General features: G+C 38.4%; 1 protein-coding gene across 1 annotated transcript in view; it reads right to left on the minus strand.

The window, feature by feature from the left end:
• snx29 (sorting nexin 29) overlaps positions 1–16,986 on the minus strand; it is a 265,361-nt gene that overhangs the window by 34,916 nt on the left and 213,459 nt on the right. The window contains exon 19 of the mRNA XM_030163645.1: positions 8,970–9,110. Coding sequence (XP_030019505.1) covers positions 8,970–9,110 — 141 coding nt within the window. The remainder of the gene's footprint in view (positions 1–8,969; positions 9,111–16,986) is intronic.

Consider the following 16,986-nt stretch of genomic DNA (forward strand, 5'->3'; position numbering starts at 1 on the left):
TGTATGAAATTTATGGTGTGGTGGCAAAGATTAGTGGAAATGCTAGTAGTAGATGTTCATGCTGGATCTGGCAACCCCTAGTCTGGGGGGAGGCGGAGAGGATACCATGCTCTACAATATTTTTAAGGTGATTGCAGTACCACAATCCTACATATGGCACCTTTAAGTGTCAGAAAAGGCTGGATGAGACTGGATTTTCATCTAGCTGTCTATCTGTCTCTGTCTATTTTCATTTGCTGACCAGATGGTGAACAATGATATGTATGACATCAGAGAAATATGGCCACTGTTTGAATGTAGTCTGTTTTTCTTGTATAAAACCTTTTTTTAAATAACACGGTTTAATCATACTGAGGTTCCAAACTGTTGACAAAGTTACTTGCCTCTGAAGTTTATCCAATCCATGAAGATTGATTTCTGCTGTCTATCTCCTCCGTGTTGATTTTCAATTTTGACATTTATTTGCTTCACTTTTCGTGCTGAAATTAAGATGATCAATCCTGAAAGTGGTCTGTCAGAGCAACAGAGCAAATAATGCAAAACAGGCTTGCTAAAAAGCCAGATTAATACTATATGTTTTGCTACAGGTAACAGAAGCTTTAGGGTCAGGTCAAGGGAACACGCGCATCTATGAGAAAAATCAAAGTTTCTCTTATCCTATTCTGTATGCATTCTGTAATGCTTATATTAAAAATATTTGACTTGTTTTCTAGACATATTGGTCATATTGGACATATTGAATTGAAACTAGAGATCGACCGATATTGGTTTTTCAAGGCCGATACTGATACCGATTATTAGTAGTTAGAGGAGGCCGATAACCGATATTTGGAGCCGATATTCATTTGCAGTAACAGTTTAAAAATTGGCATGAAAAATTTTGAATAATGCAAACACTGAACTTCGTTTAAATGCCTAAAGCATGTTTATTTAGTCAAATAAATAGAAAATAATAGCTCCAGAAGTGCATGGATTTCCTAGACTCAGAGGCATCTCTTATAAAGTTGAATAAAAGCTTAAATAAATAGCTCCCTTAAATTTTTTCACAGCAAATAAAGTAAAATTTAAATATAACTATAATGACTTATCTTTGTATTAAGTTCAAACACAACAAAAATACAGGGAGACTGTTGTAAACTCTTGGGCCACATGCTGACATATGCTCAACTCATCATGCTTCATTTATTACTGCATTTGGGAAGCCTGAAGTTGATTTCATTATTAAATTTTATATTTTACCATGCGATAGCAGGGACCCTGTCATTCAAAACTATGTTGCTACATTATTAATCATTAATATGACAAAAGCTACATAAAAAAGTCTAATAGTAGCTATGAGTGCAGTTAAACTCCTGACAGAACACAAACAGCCTTTAGGGCTTTAATGAGCACACACAGGATTTAAAATGTTCCACCATGTTCAGATAAATCACTTCTGAATTTGACTCTCTCTCTCATCTTCACTTTAATTTTCAGATCATAGGACTACAAAGCTCACAGCAACATTAGTAGTTGTGAGTTGTAGAGTTCTTCATGTGACTTTAACGCAAACGCACACTATTACATTACATACCCAACACAGTCTCATCCCAAATAGTCAGAAATCGACGCACGCGGTCAGAGCCCACAGCGGCACTATTTGACGCAGGGGGTACTCCTTCCGCGTCGACATGTGACAGCGGGAAGGAGTTACGCACCACGGAGGGGCGAAGTTTTCTCGTGTGAGAAGCTCTGGAGAGAAAACACATGTGTCAAAGGTAAATGCAGAAGAAAACTCTTCTGAAACTGTACTAAACATCCCTGTGCTCTACATCTGATAACTACTACGAATGTTTCAGAAGACCGTCAGAGCAGAGTAAACATTAGCGGCAGCTGTGCTAACTCAGATTACCCTCCTGACATGTCTGAGCATTAGGACTGCTGATAACATGGAGATGGAAACAGTCGGTGATAGAAAAGCATGTGTGTGGGATTAAGAGAGAGCCCCTAAAAACTCAGTTCACTTGTTTTAGGGAAGCACGCTAAGGTGGAGGCTGAATGAGCTTTTACCAGAACATTAATTCATCAGTCTGGCTCTAAACGCTCTGCACACTATGATTAGTAATGGAGAAAATGTATGTAGAACAGTCTCATCCTTAGTCCAGTCCCAGTCTGTGTGTGTGAGGAAGCTTCCGCCTCAACCAATCGAGGGTGCAGAGGGACAGTGCAGGTGAGGAGAGGAGAGAAGAGAGAGAGAGAGTAGAGGAGAGGCACGGCGCAATCTGAGCCGAAATAACCCAGTTCAAATTGATTTCTTAATATCGGCCTGTCGGATTAAAAAAAGGCCGATACCGATATATGTCAAATTCCCAAATATCGGCGCAGATAATCGGCCCGGCCGACATCGGTCGACTCTAATTGAAACCCATGTCATTATACCAGTGTTTTTCAACCTTGGGGTCGGGATCTCATGTGGGGTCACCTGGAATTCACATGGGGGCTGCCTGAAATTTCTAGTAATTGATAAAAAATTTAAAAAAACTTACTCATTAAAAAAACTATGTTGAATTGAGAGAAACAATCACAATACATAAAAGGCATGACAAACTGTGAAGCTGAAAACTGAAGCACTGTGGTACTGTTTATCTGTCAAAATGTTTATTGTGGTCGGTCACAGATGCTGCAGCTCTGTCAATAATTGATAGTTTGAGTTACCGTTTTGTTTAGTATTAATTGTTAGCCTTGTAAATACAAGCTGGAACTGACCTGTACATATCCTGACCAAGGAAAATAAAATTCTCACTTGTGGCAGTAATCTACACCTGGCTTTTCTGCCTCCGTCCATAATAATATACATTTACTAGGTCTAAATGTTGTCTAAGATTAATGTTTATTTGCATATAGGATAGCAAACTACTACATGATCAAAAACAAATTAATTTTAGCCAAAAAAAATTAATCCGTTTTCAATGTCTGGGGGTCTCCAGAAATTTGTGATGTTAAAATGGGGTCAGGAGCCAAAAAAGGTTGGGAATCACTGCACTATGCCCATTGACACTGTCTTACTTTAAATCTGTGTCAATAAGTCCAAAAGTTTCCAATATATTTTTCTAAATTTTGACATCAGTGTATCTCAATATGTTATTTAACACATAATAGACAAATTTAAGTGAATTTCCTGTGGGAACTGCATGTTAAGCACTTTGGCGTAAACCTTGTTGAACTCAGTGACATTTTGGGTGAAACCGTGTTACCTAGCACATTCTAAAATATTTTTGGTCAAAATTTTAATTTATGCAATCCTCACCCTTTCTATATTTAAGTATTTACACTATACCTGCTGAAATATGTACCACACATTGATATCGGTTATATATTTACAAAGTCAGAGTCCACTGAACACAAAACTGTAATCGTGTCACTGCTTGACACTGACCCTTTAACTTTATACAGTGCAGCAAAACATAATCCACATGTGGCAGGATATCTGTGTCATATTCCATGGTTGAAATTCATTTTTTTCCGATGTGATTCAGGGTGACGAGTGCTGGAGTTCACACCTCTGTGATTCACTTTCCCTTACAAGTTCCTGTATTGCACTTGTGTGAGTCCTGACACCGTGCAATGGCAGGAGATTAACCAAACAGTCCAAATCACAGGGTGCTGCCATGCAAGCCGGCCTGTGAAAGTCAGTCAAGTGTTAGGATAGATAATCTTACTTGAGTGTGTCTACAGGTAAGTTCCATGTGCTAGGTATGTGTGTGCATTTTTTTACAGGATTCTATAAAACTCAAATCCTTTCACAGCGTCATCTTCATTCCTCGACAAAGCAAACCATAGCATAGCAGAGAGGGTGCAGTTAAAAAGCCTTGTAAAAATGTCTCCTCCTTTTCTCCCATCTCACAAATAAACACATTATTACACTGACGTTGCTCAATCATTAGCTGCATGTAATGGGGCCCCTGTGTTTGTTTCAGTGATTCCAAACTAGCTTTGGATTGACAAAGTCTGTAGTTAAAGTGTCAGTTTAGAGTGGATAAATGTGGGGAAGACAGAGAGCAGCAGAGAGAAAATTATACATTACATGACCAGAAAGGATGACACAAATGTTGTTTGAGTAGCTCTACATGATATGTGGAACATCTGTGATTTACAATAGCATTGTTTAGTATCCCAAAGATACAATGACTTGTGATCATAAAACAAACTACATAACTAAACAAACTATTGTCAGGACTAAGCTGACACCAAATCATCTGCAGGTAGCTGACAGCTAACTAGAGTTTCATTTGTTTGGTGTGATGTTCCATAGTGAAGCCATCAAAGAACAATCTTAAAGTGTAGAAACCACTGATAGCCAGTAGATGCTCCCAGAAACTTCCACTAAACTTCTCTAACAAATTATTTCAGTCAATTTTTCAAATCACTCCACTCTTATTTTTAAGAGGCTGTTTCATTTAGACTCTATAATTATTCTTCAACTGGTCTGTCTTTAAAACATGAATTTTCAATACAGGGTATTGCTACCTACTGTGTAAGACTTTCTGAGCTTCTGTTAATTGAATAAAACATTTATTTTTTCTTAAAGACTGTGTGACTATGGCTGTGGTTAACAGGTCACATGAACAAAGCTGTCAAATGATTATGTCCAATAATTTGTATGAAGTTTACTGTTTTACTTCTGCGAGTAAGCTAGTGTTTGTTAAACAGTTCTAGCCTCTAGCCTTTGTACAAATATGGTCACTACAGGTCTTAAAGACGAAAGAAAGGTGACAAATTTAAAAAAAACAAAAAAAAAGTCAACTCCTGGCTTCAAAATGACAGTCCAAGAACCAATGACTTACATCATGGAGGATCAGTTTATTTTTTTTGTAGTTTCCTTAGTACGTACAGCCCAAACTTATGGATACATTTTTCACATAGCACATGGAAATTCAGTAAGGTTTTTCAGATTGTATTTTGGCCAATCTTTTGCAAGTTTATGACAAATTCATATTATGATGACAATGAAAATGCGATTTATCAGTCAGTGTCACTTTTGATGAAAGTGGAAGTGAAATCATACATCTTCCTTCTGTAGCTCTCTCTTCTGAGGCAAAAGCTAGAGACTAAATGTAGAGACAGATAACAGGAAGCTGTTTTCATGCTGCTATGATATCACATTTATGGTAGCTGCCATGTGTTTCTGTGATGAGCCACGGAAAAGAGCAATAGTCAAACTTGACAATTAATTTGTGATTAATAATAGTTGATAATTAGTTACATGTCACATATTTATCCTTCCTACAGCTCTGAATAGAGCCTGCCACCAGACCACTTGACTTTCAATAAATTAATACAGATATTAATTAATTACAGATTTTTCCCTGGACAGTTCTCTGAGACTATTATATGCTAAAAGTACTTAAACGGTACTTGCAAGGAATTTTCATTGCTAGCTATTTGAAAAGATCATGTATAATACTAGCGGTTCTGTCAAGTAACTGCATTAGAGCCCCTTGTCAAGTACGTGTGACTACCAAGTCCAGGTACACTTTGAGGCTTTTATGTATGTATGTTATGTATGTATCCTGACATACAGCATCTACTGGACCCCATTCTTTCCAAATTATATTTCATGTCAAAAAAAAAAAAAAATCCTCATCGTTTAGTGAGTTTTCAATTTCCACCATGAATAAATCTAAACTCACAGCTTTATCTTTCATTAGATTCCTCTTTATACAAACAATTTGGCTCTGTTGAGTTTGTTACTTGGATTCTTTCTGTTCCGTATTTTAATCAAATATTATGAAGCAGCTTCCTGTAGCAGCCCTGCACCCCATTTCACCTAAAGGAGAAGGTCTTCACTGCTGCCAACACTACAAAGTACTCCTAGAGAGCAGAAAACAAACACAGACAGGATTGAAATAACAGGGAAACTCTGCGCAGCAGGCCTGCTGATTACTAAGACAACCACACACACTCACACTCAAATATACAAAATACACCAATTCTGCAGAGAACTCACTTCTAAGACAGAAAAACATAGCTGTTCATGCACAGAGAAATACTCACATTCTTTTTCAGCAAGAACAACAGTGTTTCACATACAAACACACTAACTCACACAATATACACAGTATAAATGAACTTTGTGCTGTGCCATTTTTCTGCGTTCACAGATAAACTTCTTACTGCACATGCATACACAAACACATCTATACTATTTTTACTGTTTTAACATCTCCAGTCTGGTGCTTAACCAGTCTTTAAGCTGTAAAACCCTCCACCTGTTCTCTCTCGTCTGGTCCTTGAGTTTTGTTTTTCCTTGTTTAAGTTTCACTAAACTTTTGTGGTTTTTGCTAATTTGAACAAATCAGTACATCAAAGTCTTAATGGTATTTTAAAATCCACAAGTCTGTGAGCAAAGCTCTGGCTTCTCCCTCGATCATTTCCAGTTTCTCTGTACCAAATTGGCTCAATGATGGATTGAGATGATGTGGAAATCTGGTTTCCATAGTGACTTAAACATTACGACTACGGGCACAGCACATTTGTCAAGGGACAGACTGATAAAAGACAGCAAATACAAAGTGTGTGCAGCTAAGACCTCAAGAGCCTTACAAACAGGACAGAAAGAAACCATGACCCTCCAAGGGCCAATAATCCTTTCCTGAACAAAATCATGGTAAAAATAATTTCAATTAGTCAGTCAGCTGTTATCTTATTTATTGTAATTTATCATTACTAGGACTTTGGAAGCATGTACTGTGGCTAAACTTTGAAAGAACTGACAATTATTTTAGGAGAATATTTGTTACTATAAAAGTAGAAACCACTGAATGTGTATGACCTTCAACCACTCAGGTGTCATCACATGACAAACTGTAATGATACCATGATGGAAGCAGACACATGGACTCAGGAGGACACTCCTGAGATCACTTAACACAGTCCATGACTCCTACGTAGAAATCCAACTCCTTTTAATAGTATGTGTAAAAGTCAACATTTTAGTTTTTGGATGTCAGGTTCCATGTATCAAAGGTGACAAAGACCATCCACATTGTTATCAGTGAAAGGTACACACACACACACACACACACACACACACACACACACACACACACACACACACACACACAACACACACACACATACACACACAGATTTAGCAGGAAATCAATCATTTTATGTTTATGTGCTTGTGTTTCCAGGTTTGAGCAGCAGCTGCAGCTGGAGGTGTTCTGTTTTGAAATGTAGTCAGTGTTTAACAAAGCCAGGGCTTATCTTCTACTTCCTGGAGACATGAAAACCAATAATTCACACAAACCTGCAGTGTAATGGGCTTTGTAAGAGCCTTGTAGTGCACAACGCTGACTGTCTATGCTTGTGGTAGAGACCTGTTCCTTACAATCATCCATACCATAAACATACGTGTTCAGTAAACACCTCAACCTCTCTTCACGTATGAAGGCCTCTGCAACCTAGTGTTCAATCTGGTTTCAAGCCATGACAGGTGGGGAGTCAGACCGCAGCATCCTGCAGTGGCAGCATCAAATCCAACCAGTAATCAGGGTCAGAACCAAATTACAGCTCAAAGGTTGGGAGAGAGACGGAGGAGAACAGGATGAAAGGGGAGGAGAGGATGGTTAGAGGGAGGGTGGGGGCACCTCGTGTTACAAGACAGGTAAGTGAGCCACAGAGACCTGCGGCACAGAAACCCTTGCAGATGAGGAGTGAGGTTGTGTATTTGTCAGCAAAACAGGGATAGTGCGAGAAATATGAGTGGAGACAGCAGTTAAATACCACATAGTTGGCCATCTTTACAAGTGGATATAAATTTTTACAACTCAATATTAACTTTACAGCTTGATATAATGTTTATTATAAAATGTCTTCATGGGTTTATAGAAATAATGAGCAGTGTCAAATTCTGCAGCATCTTTATGAGGTAAAAGGGTCAAATTCATTCTTTATAAACACTAAATAATAATAATGGATTAGATTTATATAGCGCTCTTCTATTTACGCATACTCAAAGCACACACATTAGATCAGGGGTCGCCAATCCTGGTCCTTGAGGGCCAGTATCCTGTATGTTTAGATATTTCCCTCTTCCAGCAGTCCTAAATCTAAAACATGCAGGATACTTGTCAACGAGGAACAGGATTGGTGACCCCTGCATTAGATCCATTAACTCTCACATTCACATGGTGGTATATGTTACAAGGTAGGACAGAGCAGGATTTGAACCACCAACCCTCTGGTTACTGGACGATATGCTCTACCTTGTGAGCCACAGCTGCACTGGGACAGACACTGTCATCAATCCAATGGCCAGAAAAAAAGGGTTACTATTGTACATTTGTGCAAATCACAGATAAGTATAATGTGTCATTGTCACTGAAGGACTGGATGTTGTTTTTTGCCTTTACCTCAACAGACAGCAAGCAGATGAGGTGGCATGGTGAATATACATAATCCATGAGAGAGAGTAGCATCCAGAGTAACTGAAGTCATTAGTCTAAGCCTATAAAAGTCATTTACTATATGGTTTGCTTTAGATATGACTTCCAACATGTGAGCCATTTTAGCATATTTCTAGCAGACTTTTTCTCTATTAAAATTTACACTTTATGAGTCAGGCGAACACAAAAACCATTTGGGGGCTTGGTGCATTATTTATCACACTTTTTCCCTAACTGTATTTACTGTACAAAACAAAATCCAAATTCCTAAACTGCACCATAAAAGTAAATAAAAATACAAATCTGAAGCTTATTTTTGTTGCAGGCTGTTGAAATGCATCATGAGCTGCTAAGAAACTACATAATGTGAAAACACAAGTATCAAAAATTGTGGATATTAAGAGATTTTTGTCCAAAATGTCAGTGTTGTATCTACGGTTTGCAGAAACATACAATTGCTGCATTTTATTGCCGTGCTTTGTCTGTGGAGTTTATGTTAGTAACCAATGCAGGCCATCAAGTGGTTTTCTGTTTGCTCACCTTGTTCCCTATGGCTTTCTTGGGTGGAAAGCTGAAGGCGTCCACCTGTGGAAACTGAGTTCTCAGATGGTTATGAAGCTCCCTGAACTCCGTGTAACGTCGGTACACATTCCACTCATTGTCCAGGATGCGGATGTACACCTGTAGACCAGGAGACTCAGGGTTAATGTAGCTCATGATCATTCAGTCTACAACAACAAGAGAAATGAATAAGGATTGTTCTTTAATTGAAAAAAAAAAAAAAAAAAAAAGTTCATACTGTTTGTCATGTCTCACAAGAACTTTATGCTGTTACTCCAATGGTTTATGACTTCAGTCAATTACTTACTTCCTGTTATATTTCCTGCTTGTTTTAAATATGTTAAATAGTTTGTGGAACTGGGGGATTTTGTACATTGCATTAAGGCCACATTAGATTAAAAAAAAAATTCTCTCTACCTCATGCGCACAATATGCCATTGTACATTGTACTGAATAGTTGAGCAGTTTTCAAAAATCAAAAACTAAACAAAAACTGCAACAAACAATGCAGCATGAACTTAGACCAAATTAATTTTTAGGTAGAGTTAGTTTTGCTCTTTTCTCCATTGATATTCATTCATGATAAACAGAATAAAAAACGCATTGCACAAAATGAGACCTTTAATCTCTCTATTCCCACTGGATCGCGATCCAGTTACTATTTTGAATTAAATACATTAAAATTTCTACAATAAATCTTTTATCCATATAGGCTTGTTGTACCTTGTTGGATTGTTATTTTACCTTGTTATTTTGTTGTATTCCTGGACACCAAAACATAATTAGTGAAGGAATTACCTGGATAGCGATTGAAGCTAATGGGACTAATGTATGGAGTTCAGGTTGTATTTTAGCCACAATAAAATTAAGCAATGGCTACTGCCACAGGTACTGTGGTACAAATATCAGTTTTCTATTGCCACAGAGCCAATCAAATGTTAGCATTTGTACTAGGCCAATCATGGATCATGGAATCCTGTTTGTATTCAGAAATTTTTTTTAAGTTAAGAGAAGGAAATTATCATTTAAGAGGGATGTTTGTGTTTGAAAAATGTAAGTAAGAACAAACAGTTAATATCACTGTGTTTCTGTTATTGTTGTCAAATTATGGAACAAATTGAAGGATGAAGTGAAATTGTGTAGCTCACTGTCGCTGTTTCAAAAAGGCTTTAATTTTGTCAATTCTTAAGGGCTATGATAGTAATATGATTTCAACATGACTATAATCACCGAATGTAGTAAATTTGTGTTTAAGTACTAATCTGATGCAACTTCAGGTGTGGACTTGGAGTAAGGATGGGAATAGGAGAAGCAGAATAAGCCTCTGGCTTCAGCTTCTTCCTTTTTCAGTTACAAATTGTGTTAATTTATGTTGTTTGTTTGTTTTTTTTAATATGTATGTGTTTTGTATTTAACTGAAATAAACATTCATTCATTCAGTCATTCATTTGGATACTGTTACATGAACTCATTAGCCTCTTGTTGCCACAGTACTGTGGTAATATATGGCATATACTTCAAGGATACTTGCATTTTTCAACCACAGTTCTGTGGCAATTGATGGAAGACACGACAAATTAGTGACAGTATATAGCAGAGGTATTCAATTAAAAATCACGGAGGTCCAATTATTAAAATTTACTCCAAGTAAAAGGTCCAAACCGCAGTCCAACTTGTGTCTTTGAGCTATCCCCTATGTCAGGCATGTCCAAAGTCCGGCCCGGGGGCCAATCACGGCCCGCGGTCAGATTTTATATGGCCCACAGCTTCGGTTTTATAATGTATTATTTATGGCCCGCTTGGGACTGTTGATCTGAGTACATGAATCATAAAAGGTTCAAAATGCAGTTTCTCCTTTCACCTCATGGTGGCAGCACCACTCTAACTCTATCTGGCTCTGTGACTTTGCCGTGAACCATTTTCGCTAATTTCTAACCATGGCGCCTGTAAATAAAAAAAAAACGGAAGTTGACAGTGAGGGCCGCCGCTTCCAGGAGAGATGGGAATTACAAACTTTTTTCACTGAAAATCGAGGTGATTGTGTTTGCCTAATTTGTCAAGAGACTGTTGTCTTGTTTAAGGAATTCAATGTAAAGACACACTAGCAGACAAAACATGCTAACGCATACGACAAGCTAGCAGGGAGTGAGCGTTCTGAAAAAGTGAAGCAAAATTCAAGCTGCTTTAAACTCACAACAGTGACCTCTTCATGTGAACCTGTGAGTTCAGTGAATTCACCACCAAGGCAGGCTACCAAGTTGCCAGGTTAGTTGCCTATAATTGCTGGTGTTATGTACTTGTAGATGTGACACAAATATTACTTTCTGATGATTTGTGTGAAAGACAAGAGGTAAAGTCATATGTTTTCATCTTAAACGTTTACAGACTTACATTACTGAGTACTATATGAGTATGATTACTGATTTAAGGTCATGTTTTAAAAATGAATGTGGGGTTAAGATTTTTTATCAACTTCTTGGACGTTTAAGATACTCCACACGGTTTGTTCTATGTTATCTGACTCCAGATGTGAAAGGAAGGCAGAGAAATGTTTTTTTTTTAATTTGTTCACACCTGAGTGGCTTAGATTTGGTTACATTGCCATTTTAAAAAAAATGATATATTGACAATGAAAATAAAGTTGTTTTTAAAATTACGCTTTTATATGTAATTTTACTGTTTAAAAAACGTCCGAAGGGACCACTGGCCCCTGTCAATCTCCACATTATCAGATCTGCTGGCCCTCTTTAAAAAAAAGTTTGGACACCCCTGCCCTATGTCGATATTTTCATTTGGTTTCAACAATATTTAATTGTGTGCACAGCTAGCTCTTTTACCACAAGTAAAAGTAGTCCCCAGGCAAAAGTAAAAGTAGTCCCAGGCAAATACATTAAGGCCTTTAGTTCAGATTAAAGAAAACAGAAAATAAAATAAATAAAAAAGTGCAAACAGAGGTGAATAAGCTCTTCTTCTCTTTGCCTCAAACAGGCTAATAACAGATAGGTAAGGTCTTCTTCTGAATCTGCGTTTGTAGGATAGTGACAGAATTCCATCCACACCGCCACCTACTGTTTCGGCCCTGTTACAGCCACACTCGTACTCGGGTATGGGTCTCGGTACGTGCTTGTGAACGCAACATCTGCAGAAAAGGTGTGAACGTATCCAAGTACAGTACAGGACTTGGTACGCAGTGTGAAAGTGCCCTAAAAAACAACAGTTTTCCGCATCAACTTTCCGAGTTTTGGAGCAAGACATGCTGTCGTCACTGTCTCTTCCTCTATCATTGTCTCTTTCTCTTTGCGCCACAGAGAGTAAACTAATGATTTGATTGGCTAATTGAGTAAAGCTATAATCGTATTAACTGGAGTAGCAGCACCTGCTGTCCATAGCCACCACCGTCGGAAAAAAAAAAAAACCTCATGAAAATGATCTATTCCCGTGAATTTATCAGAGATTGGTCACAGGTCCGGACAGAACTATCACTGGGTCCAGGTCCAGACGGTGATGCCTGGATATAGTACAGAATAGGAATTATTGTTCTAAATGCTCTATATGTTGTTTATACGGTATTCTTTTTTCTATATGCAGTCAGTGAGTTTGAGGCTGGACAAGGTGGGCCGAGCCACATGTTAGATGCAGCAGTGTGCCATGTGACTTCTCACTTCTGAGTCAGTCCTGTGTTAGTTGTGTATTGAGTGGTGGTGCTCCAAATTCTGCACTCTGAACCACATCTCAGTGGTGAGTTTACATCAATGTTGGATTTTACCTATCGGCGGCACCTTTGGTGCTGTACCCCCCCATTTGAAAATCTGCAGAAAAAAAAAAGGCTACTTCAACTGTGAATCGAACACAAGGCTTCCACGTTGCAGTCCGAAACATTACCTACTGAGCTAAATCTCTGCTGTTTGAAATTTGATCTATTTGCTATGTGATTGCCATGGTACTTTTCGAGCAGTAACAAGTTACCAGTCTAGACATGATATAATGAGGGCGCTGATTGGCTCTGTGTAATAGACAAAAAACCGATATTTCGTGTCACAGTCCTGTGTCGGTAGCCATTTCGATACAATTAACACAAATTGGTGGGAGAGAACAGGTTAATAAAGAGCGGTTTTGTGAATCCATCTTATTTTGTCAGCGTCAGCAACTCAAGGATTTTCTCATGTTACCTGAAAAACTAAACTAAAAACATAACACGCCCACACTTGAAAACCCTCAGCCTTCAGTCCATGCCAAGTTTTTGCACATACAGGTGGACAGATGGATGACAAACTGATGACAATACCCTGTGGCGAGGGCCGAAAGTAACCAGTTCATTCATTCATTCATTCTCTGAAACGTTTTGGTCCTCATGATGGTCGTGTGGATGCCAGAGTGTATCCCTGTAAGATGAAGGACATATATACACACGAACACCATTCACTGTCACATTCACAACGTGGTTTAAATAGATTGGGCAGTTAATCTGTTACGGTGCATGTCTGTGAACAATAGGTGAAAGCCAGTGTTACCCACTGCACCAACATGACACTCCTAAAACAAGCCATTTCCTCAGAATAAAAATAAAAATGATTATGCAAAACTAAGTAAAACAAATTTTAAGACTATATTAACTATATCAGCATCTCAATACCACAGCCGATATAATCATTTTCAACAGAAACAGTGACTGATTTCATCTCATCATATCACTGTAGCACCCTGTAATGGACTAGACTGGACTAATAGTGTGTCCATAGACTTAATCAGTTCAGATGTTTGTTATCATGGTCTCACAGCACCTTACAATATAAACAAGTGAGAGGGTAAAACAACAGCCTCTTCCATGTCAAAATGTATTTTCACTTAGATACTGAAACACATAACAGGAGAAAGGCTCTGTCTATAGATGTGACTGTGCTGCCACCATTTCCATGCACCATTAGCTGCTTTATTCAGACTCATGAAAGATAGGGGGAGCAGAGAGCGGAGGAAAGATGAGCCTATTACTGCAAAGAGAGGGAGCAAAAAAGGCAGGAGATGGGCTTCATTTCAGCAGTAAAGAACAGGGAACACACAGAGACAAATACCAGAGAGAGAGGCAGAGCAGGGTGGCTTTTGAGAATTCAATTTAGAAATGTCCCACTGCCAACACCCGACTGGATTCAGGTACATGAAAACGAAATTGATTTAAAAATCGACCAAAGGTACCCAGACATAGGGTCCATTCTGCCAACTAAATCAACACCAAAAGTACACAAAAGGCAAAAACGTATCATAACTGTGGCTCATGTGTTCTAAAAAGTGGGTTCTGCGCTGGGTTCACAAGTAAAATGTAAGACAAGACTGCAAAGGGTGTTAAAAGACCAATTTCACATCCATATCAGCAAAAAGTACAAGGATATGAATAAAAATGGGGACAGAATTACTTGCAAAGTAAATTAATTATGCAAAACTCTAGCTGCACTTGTTTGATCACTTTTGATCACTTGCATGTAGACTAAAATTCTACTCACACCTGGAAGTCCTTGTGGTCTGCTTATTTGGTTCTGATCAAACACAGACCTTTATTATTTCATTTGGGGTGCATCGCATTCTCATTGCACTTTTGCGAGTGGACCAAAATTTGTAAACAGAGCATGCATGTGACAAACTGCACTGGCAGTTGGACAAGAAAGTCGGGAGAGGGGGTGAATCGGAGACAGTGTGGTGTTGATGAAAGAACACGGAGGTCCTACGCACAGTTATCGTTTTCAGAATATGTTATCTATTTTTAACAGACACATGTCAAGGACACATTCAATCTCCTCATTGTTCCACGTCTGTCCACAGCTCATGGCTGCTGCTATTAGCTCTGCCTACCCGTGCGGCTCAGCTACTTGCAGTTTTGTTGATTACCCACAATGCCACGCGGCTATGGTAGCTGGTCAAGCACAAAAAGGCACATGGTTCCTTGGTTTGTTTCGGCTCGAGGCCGGTTATATTCACACCAGACATGAACCGGCCCAGCGTCTGTTTGGAAACGGCCCTCTTCTAGGTGGTCTCGTTCCGCTTGTTTGGCTCAAATCAGAGTTTGCATGTTTGTATTTACACCTAAAAAAAGTCCAGACTTTCCAGGGAAACAAACTATAGTCCATTTTAAATGGACCAAACGAAGTAGGTCTGAATACACCCTATGAAATGTGCTCAGTGATGGAAACCGGCTCATCTCAGGTGTCTTTAAACATGTATAGAGGTTAATTATATTATTATCATCTGTAACAATACCCCCGCTCAGTCACACAACACTTGGCCCCTCCTGTTCACTGATACCCTGCCTATCCAGGGATTAATTTGAGACTTATCTTTCAATCTTTTAAAAACTTTTCAAAAATCTGTAAAACATATGAGAAGAAGGCAAATGTAAGAACATGTGTGAAATTTTAAAAGAATTTGGTGAATAATGTCAGAGAAATCGGATGGACAAATTGCCTAAGTAGGTTTTTTTTTTTAGAAGTGTACAAAAGAAAAATCCCAAATTTGAAATCCAGCATTAACTGTGCACTGAACCTCTCCTCCTGGTAAGAACACGTGTGTCCAATTTGAAAAGAATTCGGGGAGTAGTGTCAGTGGAATTGGTTGGACAAAAACTTGTCAGTTGATGTTTTTCAAAAATTTGTAAAAAAATAAATAAATAAATAAATAAATAAAAAAAAAGGAAAATCAGTCATCCAACTATCAAATAAACTAAAACCTCGCCTAGTGATAAACAACATGTGTGGGAAATTCGAAAGAATCCGTGAATAGTGTCTGGGAAATCGGGACAAAAATTATAAGTTGAAATGTTTAAAAATTTGTAAAAAAAAAAAAAAAAAAAAAAAATCCAAAATTGAAATTCCACCATCAAACTATGCACTGCACCTCGCCTAGTGGTAAGAACATGTGAGTCAATTTGAATTTGAATTTGAAAAGAATGGGGTGAATAGTGTTTGAGATTGGGATGGACCAACATCTCGGACAGATAGACAGACAGACTGGAGGACGGACAGAATTCCTGGTATATTTACATACCCCCGTCCTCTGAGGCAAAACTGAGCTAATCCAACTTTATAATGAAACTTATCTTCATAATCCTATCCATTTTTAAGAACTGTCAAAGTAGTGTATAACTATATTTTAAGTTTTAAAATCAGATGGTTAAATCTGAGACATTAATGACCTGCAGAAACCCTGGTAAAATCCCCAACACTAAAGCTATTATTCTCTACAACATCACTTAAGGCTTCAGGGTCAGATAAAGGTTGACTGAGCATGGATGCTTGTTTTCTTGGGAGTGCTGCGCTTGCCTTTTCACCGTTAACTGGCATACGCCCACTGAGTTGTCCACTGCTGGACCATTCCACTGGGCTCTGACTAAAGTGCCTTCACCCCATCACATCATGTCTTGTTTATCTGTTATAATAGATTACAAAAAGTGCTTCTTCAAAATAACACACCCAGAACAAGATAAATAGAGGCATTTCGACCATAATTATTAGACAATGTCCTCTCCACTGTGACACCTACTGCAGAACACTCAGTATACTCCTAGTTGATGTAAATCTCACAGAAGTTTGACTGACATAACAGCAATTTGATCATGGCAGGTTTTTTTGTATTGGAGGTGACTGTTCCTTTACTGAGTGATCTTTGTCAGCATGCATGCTACCCCTGCAGTCTACGTTACCGAAACAATGACACATGGCAAAAACAAAAAAAGTGACATTTGGACAGCCATTAAGACAAGGCTGATGGCCGTGGTGTTGTTAGCTGTCCAGCATGCCTTCTTTCTTAGATTTCTGTACCCAGACTTGACAGGCACGTCTCGACACTGTTAATGTTAATGTTACAAGAGGAGATACCAGAGACAGAGAGTGACTCTTCATAGTGCTGTTAACTAAATCGTCTAAAATTACATACTGCCATTGAGACGGACACATAGAGGAGGGAGAGGAAGACTAACAAAGACTTGTTTTTCTTCTGTTAAAATATATTTAAT

Source organism: Sphaeramia orbicularis, chromosome 19 (assembly GCF_902148855.1).
Source record: "Sphaeramia orbicularis chromosome 19, fSphaOr1.1, whole genome shotgun sequence".
NCBI lineage: Eukaryota > Metazoa > Chordata > Actinopteri > Kurtiformes > Apogonidae > Sphaeramia > Sphaeramia orbicularis.